General features: G+C 42.2%; 1 protein-coding gene across 2 annotated transcripts in view; it reads right to left on the bottom strand.

Moving 5' to 3' along the window:
- POLA1 (DNA polymerase alpha 1, catalytic subunit) overlaps positions 1-9,608 on the bottom strand; it is a 300,131-nt gene that overhangs the window by 98,625 nt on the left and 191,898 nt on the right. For both annotated transcript variants that reach the window (XM_007087856.3, XM_042974042.1), the window contains exon 35: positions 8,004-8,120. In XM_007087856.3, coding sequence (XP_007087918.2) covers positions 8,004-8,120 — 117 coding nt within the window. The remainder of the gene's footprint in view (positions 1-8,003; positions 8,121-9,608) is intronic.

Raw genomic sequence — 9,608 nt, 5'->3', positions numbered from 1 at the left:
GAATTCCGACACAGCTCCAAAATGCGATCATCAACCCTTCCTCACCTCGTCAAGGGCACACCAGGCACCTCACGCTTAAACTAGGCTTCCTACTCTGGCCTTTCTAACCTGGCAAATGCCCGTGTGGCCCATTAAAGCCTTGGCCTCTGGGCATTAGTTGGTCCTATTTTGCAACTGTTTTCATCTGTTAGATGCCTTGCCCCCTATTCTCTTTAACGGCCCTGAAAATCCACATATTGTTCACCCTCTGTGCCCAGCCTATCACAGCTGCCGCTACAGAACGTGTCTGCTTCGCTCCAAAACATGTCCTTTTCTCTCTGACTTGAAATTCCACTTCCAAGGGATCTGGGCTAGAGCCACGTGATGCACCAGTCCCTGGGTTCTCAACCTTGGCGCTACGGACATCTGAGGCTGGATGGTTCTTTGTCGTGGGGCTGTCCTGTGCACTGGACTATGTGGCAGCATCCGCGGCCTCCACCCACTAGAGGCTAGCTACACTCACCATGCCACTTCCAGCGTGACAATCAAAAAGTCCCATGTGGGACAAAACCAGCCCAGCTGAGAAGCACTGCTCTAGTCTAACGATGAGCACTCAACTCCCCATTACTGTTGCTCCCTTGCTGATTAGGGAGGGCCACGGTCACAAAGCTGTGGCCGCCTCTTTCTCCCTCAGGTCACTGAAACGTGGAGAGTTTCTATTTCCTCACCTTCTCCATTGGAATAGAGGTCTATGAAAGGTAGGGCCTGTGTCTCCCGGTTTCTTTGTGAATTCCTGTTTTTCCACTACAGTGATTAGAAACTCTGTACATAATTTTCACTACTAGGTCACCTCTTATTTCTTTTAGGTCCAGGGTTTAATAATTATGTTTGTAGTTATAATTAGTTAATATTTATCAGCAAGTCGTATCACATTTTATGATTTATTATTATGGGCCTGTCTTATGGTTCCCACACTTACTCAAGACTCTTTAGTCAGGATCATGATGTAGAGTTTTACACACTCTCTCCTGACCAACTGCAAGAACTCTATTAAAAAAAATTGTACGACTCTCTCCTTAAGCACATGGCTTCTGGTAGAGAATGAGTGAAAGCAAGCACATTCTTAAACATACTGCTTTAAACTGCAGATTGTCAAAGGAGAAAGACACCATGATTTCTCATTCCAGGGGCCAAAATAGTTACAAAGCCATGAGACCATCAGCATCGGATCAGTAATGCTGTGGTTTTCTCCTGGGGTGAAACCCCTTGTGGAGAAGGGGAAGCCAGAAGCCAAGGAAATTAGCAACTGGTGGAACAGTCCTACACAAAGGGTGCTGAGTAAAATGGAGCAGAGTCCACCTGGATGAAGGCATCTATCCACAGGTACATGCATACATGCACGCCAATATTTTGGAGAAGATAAAAGAGGGAAGGCCAATCATAGGATCAGATGGGTAGAGGCCAAGAGGCTGGCGCATGGCAGAATCAGGATCCAAAATGTCCGCAATGGGACAGTGACGGGCTGGGCAAAGCCAGGCAACAAGTGATGGTCTCGGTCACAGAGAATGCTGGTTGGCCCCCAATGTCCAGTCTACTCTTTTTCTTCAGTAACAAAATAAGCGATTATCTCCATGTGACGAATTTCTGGTCCCCGAAATGTAAGCACGAGTGTCGGTTGGTACTTCCGGAAAGGCCGCTCAAAGAACTGACTTGGTTGGGAGGTGTATCTTTTTGACCCTTCAACCTTTTCTCTGTCTTCTAGCCCTTGATGGCTTGAAGGAACGTGAGCAGCCACCTCAGACCACACTGTGACCTTGAAGATAAAAGCCTGGCACTGCTGGTGATACAGAAGTGCAGGAGGTACCTGGGCATCTGATGGTCCCAAGGAGCCACCATCACAATCCTGGAATGCCCACACCTGAATTTCTGTCATGTGATAAAAAATGAAAGAGTCATAGTGAATTAAATGTTTACTCTGGTTAAGCTACCATTACTTTTGGTTTCCGTTTTGTTAAACACAGTATAACTCTGAGTTGTTATGGATTGAATTGGGTCCCTAAAAGGATATGTTGAAGTCCTAAACCCCAGTACCTGTGAAAGTGGTCTTATTTGGAAATAGGGTCTTGGCACAGAATATCAAATTAAGGTGAGATCACACTGGATTAGCGCAGTCCCTAAACCAATAGGATTGGTGTCTGTTACAGGAAGAAGCAAAGAGAAACACGCCAGGAGAAGATGGCCACGTGACTACGGAAGCACAGACTGCACTGTCGCGCCTATAGGCCCAGACCAACGAACACCGAGGATTCCTAGAAGCTAGAGGAGGCAAGGAATGATTCTTCCCTACCGATTTTAGGGGGGAAAAGCCCAGCTGACACTTGGATTTCCGACTTCTAGTTAGCTTCCAGAGCTCTGAAACAATAAATTTCTCTTGTTTTAAGCCACCTACTTTGAGGTACTTTACTACAGCGGCCCTAGGAAACTAATACACTACTAATGGAGTCGTACACACAGGTCTAAATAAACCACTTGGAAAACCCGGGAAAGCACGGCTTGGCAATTGCGTGTACAAAAAAAAAAAAAAAAAAAATTACGTGTTTAGTATAGGGAATGATCAAAAGGAATTGACACTGTGAATATGGGTGCCAACAGAGTCAAGGCAACCTTAAATTGACTTCATAGATATTTACTACCTAGAAAAGTCAGTAGCAGCAGGTTTATTGTGCTCCACACTAGTGCTAGTGACAGCAATTGAAGGGCTGGGATACAAACTCTAAATAATTACCTAAATTCAAATATCTAAAAAGTTCTCAAAGCAGGCAGAGCTGGTGCTGGGCAAGTGCTTATCAAACACAGGAAGAGAGGAAAGGACCAGCGTAGCCTTATGCAGTACCACTCAGCTGAACTAGGACCAACAGAGCCACAGAACACAAATCTAGGTCAAACGTAAGATCTGTCTAGCAAATGAAAATAAAATAAACTTTAAAGTATATTGAAAAAAGCAATCCAGATGTGCACGGATAGGTGAATAGATAAACACACTGTGGTGTATCTATTTAACAGAGTATTATTTGGCCATAAAAAAGAATGAAGTACTGACACAGGTTACAACACAGGTGAACCTCGGAAACATGCTAGGTGAAAGAAGCTAGACACTGAAGGTCACATATTCTATGACTCCATGTATATGAAATATCCAGAATAGGTAAATCTATAGAGACGTAAAGCAGATTAGTGGTTCCGAGGGACTGGAAGAAGGGAAGGAATGGGGTAAACTGTTTACATGGCACAGGGTTTTCTTTTAGGGTGATGAAAACATTTTGGAACTAGATAGAAATGGTGGTCTTACAACATTTATGAGTGTACTAAATGCCAATGCATTATTCACTTTAAAATGGTTAATTTTGTTATGTGAATTTCACCTTGATGAAAAAAATATATTGAAAAAGAAGGCTAGCATCTGCTTCATGGTAAGAGAAGCTGTATGTAGAATTTAGTGAACTCTGCATCAGCAAACATGTAGATCAAAATCACAACGGACAAGTCCAAAAGACTCTTCATGGTAAAAATCCATGTTCTCCTAGAGCGTAACCGAGGACTAGGTATAGATGTTTAAGACTTTTTTTTATCAGAGCCGTAAGGTTCTCTTCCTGCAGAACTCATAAGTACTGTCCTAAGAGACCACAGTTATTTTCATGCTTTCTTTTTATGCAGAAATAAGACACTGTTGCAGGTAGCCTGGCAACATTCTCACTGTCCCTAATCTACTTATCAAATCAACAATTTGTTCAATCTCAGCCATTTTCAAACTGTAACACACAATGGCTGCAAGTTCATTATTACCCTTCTTCTTCTTTGAAGGCCAGAGCCCTGTGTGGCATACACTTTCCATTATAAAAGATCTTCACAATTTTACAACTGAGGATAACGTGAGAAACACTAAAGGTATCTTGAAGTAGAACCAGAAGTTATTCTACTGCTTTCCTTGTAAGTGGCCTTCAAGAAATTTAGTTGGTAAACAAGTGATTAGAGGGATCTACCACAATGCCTTACACCAGGGGTTGTGCACCTTTCCCAGTGATTTCTGTCACGGCCTAGGGAATCACATTTAGATGCCTTCTCATCTCCACATCAGGAAGAGAAATGTTTGTGAGTAAAAGTTTAATTTAGTTTGAAATCTTAGCTCTATACTGCAAACCAAACAAAACAAACTAAACCTCTGGTTTTGGTGAATTACATGATACAGAATTCCCTGTGGGTTCATCTCACAGCCAGACAGATTTGACCGTCTTAAGCAGTCAAAACCATGTCCTTGAAATAAAAACATATTAAAATATTTACTCTCGAACTTGGCAAAGTCTTGTCTCTACCTCCAGTGTGAAAGAGGGTTCTTTTGACTTAGGAACTTTTGTATATATCGAGGTTTTCAGTCCTGTATTTATGTGGACTTTCTATGTAACAGAGAATACCCAGAGAATATATTTTTAAATTTTTTAAAATATTTATTTATTTTTGGGAGAGCACAAGCAGGGGAGGGGCAGAGAGAGGGGGACAGAGGATCTGAAATGGGCTCTGCACTGGCAGACTAATAGTAATGAGCCCGATGTGGGGTTCAAACTCAGAAACTGTGAGACCATGACCTTAGACGAAGTTGGACACTCAACTGACTGAGCCACGCAGGAGCCCCGAGAATGTATTTTTAATAATCAGCAATTTGGATACTGTTAAATTCTTATCAACGTAAAAAAAAAAAACTTCAGTGATTTTTTTTCCCCCTAAAGTTATCTGAGAAGAGAGATACATCTAAAACCCTGAGAACAGGGCACCTGGATAGCTCAGTCAGTTGGGCTACTGACTTTGGTTCAGGTCATGATCTTGCGGTTCGTGAGTTCGAGTCCCCCTGGTAATAGGAGTCAGAAGAAGAGCCAGCTTTCATACCAAGTCAATCCTGTAAAGTACTCAAGCCAAATGCAACCCAGGACCAAATGAGAGTAGATTTATTATGTAGGGACTAGACTGGCTTTCCCATCAAAGCTGAACAACGTATTTAAAGCCCCTACCTAGTCCAGCATCACAAAACTCTGGTGCTTCTGTCCAGATATTTACAAATGCCTATTTTTGACCACAGATATCAATTTTATATAATCTACATAATGTGAAACCAGCTTTATAAATAAGGAAATGTCCTGTTAATTGTTCTGTCCCTAGCCCTAAGCAGAGTGCATAGGATGTAACAGGTATTCAATAAATGATTATTTTTTAAGTGTTTATTTTTCAGAGAGAGAGAGAGAGAGAGAGAGAGAGAGAGACAGAGACAGAGAGAGAGAGAGAGAGAGAGAGAGAGAGAGACAGAGAGACAGAGAGTATGCAAGTGAGCAGGGGAGGGGCAGAGAGAGATGGAGACAGAGGATCCCAAGCAAGCTCTGTGCTGTCAGCACAGAGCCTGATGTAGGACTCGAACTCATGAACCGTGAGATCATCACCTGAGCTGAAGTCAAGAGCTGGATGCTTAACCAACTGAACCACCCAGGTACCCCTCAATAAATAATTATTAAATGAAAGTAATGTATGATTGAGACACAGCACCCTAGAACTAAAGGATCAGACAAGCATAATCCTGCAAAATAGACACTTTAGAAAACGCTAGAGTAAGTACAATGATCCTGTCCATTCTACCACTGATTTTGGAGCTTCTTTGGAATGGTCTCTGGAAAGATACAGCTTTTTCCTTTTACTAGGAAAGCCCAGGAACCTCATAAAGAGAATTAAGAAATGCTCAACTCATCACTAGCAACTCCAAATGGAATGCCTAAGAGTAGGCTCGGGCTCAGGCCCACTGTCAAAGTCCGTCCCTGTGAGGATTAGCTACAGAGAGTACCACCAACCAGGATGTGCTGAACTTCCAGGTATCCCAAAGGGTCATGTTCTGAGCAGGAATATGACCCATGCAATATGACCCTATGCCATGAAAGGTCCTCCCTGGCAAGAGTAGCTGATAACCTTGGTAAATGCCTGCCTAAAATGTTACCACTTTAAGGTCAAGGATAGGAAGGGGGGAAAAAAGTACTTCAAAATGCCTGTGTTGGCTCATTCATTTTTAAAAAAGATACTACATGAGAAATGATAACCTAACTATCAATAACATCATCGTTAACTGGAAGGTTACCAATCTACTAGCTATCTGTTCTCCTTTTACTTTCTCTCACCAAGAATGGAATCATAAAATCAGCTGACTTTCTAAGAAGTAATTCAATTTTCATTGAACTTGACTTGATGAGCTAGCTGTTTAAAAGGTCTCAAAGGCAACAATGGTTCACGAAGCAAGGCGATGCCTCTGGAGTCTACAAGTGGAGTGATGAGTCACACTACATATATACTTTTTTTCTCTTCCTGCAGCTGCTAATCCAAGTGCTGGGTGGGACGAGACCGACTTAGCACAACAACTAATCCTCACTACGTGTTCCATAGTTTTGGTAAAAAATTATATTCTATTTTGCTAATTATCAAAGATATACAAAATAAGGCAAGGAACAGTTATACTTACCAAATTAAAAATAATGACAACACCCAAATGCTACAAAGGCAGTGGTGAAACTGGTACACTCATCAAGTACTGGCTACCATTTAAATTGGGACAACCCATTAGGAAAGCAGTGTGGCAAAATGAATCATGACCATATTGTATTTAGGCACTTTGATATACACTGTCGGTAAGAATTTGTCCTCAAAAGACATTTCAAATAACAACAAAAATAATGTAAGCAGGAAAAGAGTTATCACAATTTTCTAATAAAGAGAGTGAAGGTAGCCTAAAATGCCCAACAGGAGAAATGGTTGAATTTGGTTTTGGTACTGAAAATGATGTAGCAACACAGACAGAGGCTTGACAAAAGATAAACGTGATACAAAATCCTATTTTCATCATGACCGAAAGCATGTAAAAAAAAACAAAACATTAACGGCAACGCAAAAGAACAAGGCAGCATACGATGGTAGTAGCCATTTGTAGTTACCGACTTCTCGCCAAATTTTGTGAAGTGATCTGTTATCTTAAAATTAAAAGCCATGAGAACTTTAAAATATTTTCCTAAAACTACCCTTTGTATCAACTCTTTTCAGTGAAAAGATCTGAAGTTACAACTTGATCACAGAATTCTGCTTCTGTGTTAAAAAAAAAAAAAAAAAAAGAAGTAGTAGTAACAGGTTCCCTATTCCCACTTTCTTCTCACCAAAATCCTTACAAATCCTTAGGCCAAATTTGGAAAGTGAGGCACATTACAGTCCTTTATTGGTGAGGTTGATTGCACATTATCACATTACAGGTTCTCAGACAATCTGCAATAAGCTTGTTTAACTCTGGCTAGCCCAGAGTTTGCTAGATGTACCTGATCACGAAACCCTCTCTGCAAGGAAGACCTTCAAATATTCCTTTCCCTACAGTTTGTGAAATGCCACTTGGATTGCTGATGCTCCAAGGGGGCAACAGAAGGAAAGCATCTTCATTACGAGCGGTTTCCAGACTATGTGCTCCTTACTTGGAAATCACAAATGATAGCCGACCTCCTCCCTCAGGTGTACGTACTGAGGTAGAGAAAGAGCTGGAGAGCTGCTCATCTACCCTGTCCCTTAAAAACAACGGAATCCCACACAAATGCAATGAACCCTGAAGGGCGCAGGTGTGGGAGGTTTTGTGGCCATTACAAAAGGGGTTCAGACCTAATCCAAAGAGAACGACGGTTTCTGCAAAAGCAGTTTCTTCTGTGTAATTATGAAGTGGCAACCAAGGAAATCGGAGTGATTCCTATGAGAACTAGTCAGTTTCTCTTTTAGATATAAATATAGTCTTGTTCATGAGGTGAAAAAAATCAAGCATTTATCTCTCTGAAGTCGGAATTTTTAAAAATACATGCGTGTGGTAGTAGGGTGTCTTCAGAGAGCAAATAGCACACATGTGCCCTCCCAGAGCAGGCGAACACAGACCCCCAACCCGTCTACACAGCTCTTTAGCATCAAGTGACTGTTACCTCTGGCCGAAGCGTAGCTTTCATGCAGACTTGGCAAAGAGGCCCATTTCGGGAGAACTGAAGGGGAAGGCGCCGAGTTCGATTTCGACACGCTGGCTCCTCACACATCAACCAGCCCTGGAGAGCGGAAAACAGAACAGTGGAGTCTTATCACCACCATCAAACAAATGCAAGTAAAAACCTCCTTCGTTATCAAGACAGATTCCTTTCGCTCAAACCTTCCTTAGAGATTCTGAAATAGTTCCTTACCTTTCTTCCCTGGCATGTCGCTTAGACCTATGCCCCAACCTTAACAGTTAGGAAACGCGTCAAGTTTAAAAAAAAAAAAAAATCCCGGGAAATATTCTTCCCTTCTTCTTAATATCTACCCCCGACGCATGCTTACAGCAAAGCCTCCCAGTAAAAGCTTACATGATTACACACAGAATGCAAACTGATGGGACTTTTGGGCACTAGTAAAGACTGTTACCAAAGGAAAGAGTATACCATGTAGAAATGAATGACTTTCCCAACAGCTGACTGACCACTGGCTAGTGGCTTAAATGCTGTGTTCAGCTTCCTTCTCTGTAAAGTAGGTCCAACAACAGTACCTACTTTACAAGTTGTCATGATGTAATATAATACACTTAGCATGCTGAGAGCTGTACCTGGCATCAAAGAAACACTTAAAGTAAGCAATTATTTAAAATTAAAGCAGATTCTTCTACACACATTCTCTGGAGGCATAAAACTGACTGCAATGTTTTCAAGGACAATCTCAACTGAACACTCTTTCCCAGGGGTCTGAATTAGTCATTGCCCATTGCACTGGGCTTTAGACTTTCTTCTCAATTTCCTTCTTCAGTTACCCTCTCCTGCTGCCCTTGTTCGAATTTTTTTCCTAGAAGTGTGGCAACAACACGCCTGTTATCTTAAAGTAGTATTGTGATTGCTAGAAAACATATCTGTTGAATGAGGAAGACAAAACCGCACAAGGGGGAGGAGCAAAGTTCAGGTGCTCTTAGGAAGGCCCCAGGATCTGTGGCTTTAGTGCTCAGTGTGTTGGGCATAGGAAGGCTAAGCAAAGCAGGCTGAAGGGCTGCGGTATAAAGGTGAACAGGCGCATTCCCCTGTGGCGTGGTGTTCCCACCAAGGCAGCGGCAAATTGGGACCCGACTGTCTTTGCACCTTGGAGTATCTGGAGAGGCAAAACTTTTGAGATGGTCTTGAAGAGTGAGTAGAAGTTTGGTAGGTGGAGAAAGCGGGAAAGGCCACTGAGGCAGAGGGAACAACATGTGGAAAAGAATGAAGGCCAGAGAGCTATGAGTGATGTGATAAAGAAAAGAATCAATGACATGTTTAACCCCGTTCCCCATTTCTAGAATGACCAATGGTCTTTCCCCCCCTAGATAAGAGCAGTATACACACAAATGTTGCTTAATTACATCAGGGACCTTCACCTGCCACTTAACAGTGCCACGTGGCTTTAATCCAAACCTGCAGGATGTCCCCACTCATTGTTGTGCCGTGTGACCTCATTCCTGAGAATAGGTTCTTCTTGGAAGAAACTACAACCAGACTCAAGAGAGAGCACCCAAAATCACTTCAGTTCCAGTTATGGGTTTT

This window comes from Panthera tigris, chromosome X (assembly GCF_018350195.1).
Source record: "Panthera tigris isolate Pti1 chromosome X, P.tigris_Pti1_mat1.1, whole genome shotgun sequence".
Taxonomy (NCBI): domain Eukaryota; kingdom Metazoa; phylum Chordata; class Mammalia; order Carnivora; family Felidae; genus Panthera; species Panthera tigris.
This window is presented reverse-complemented; position numbering and strand designations above follow the sequence as displayed.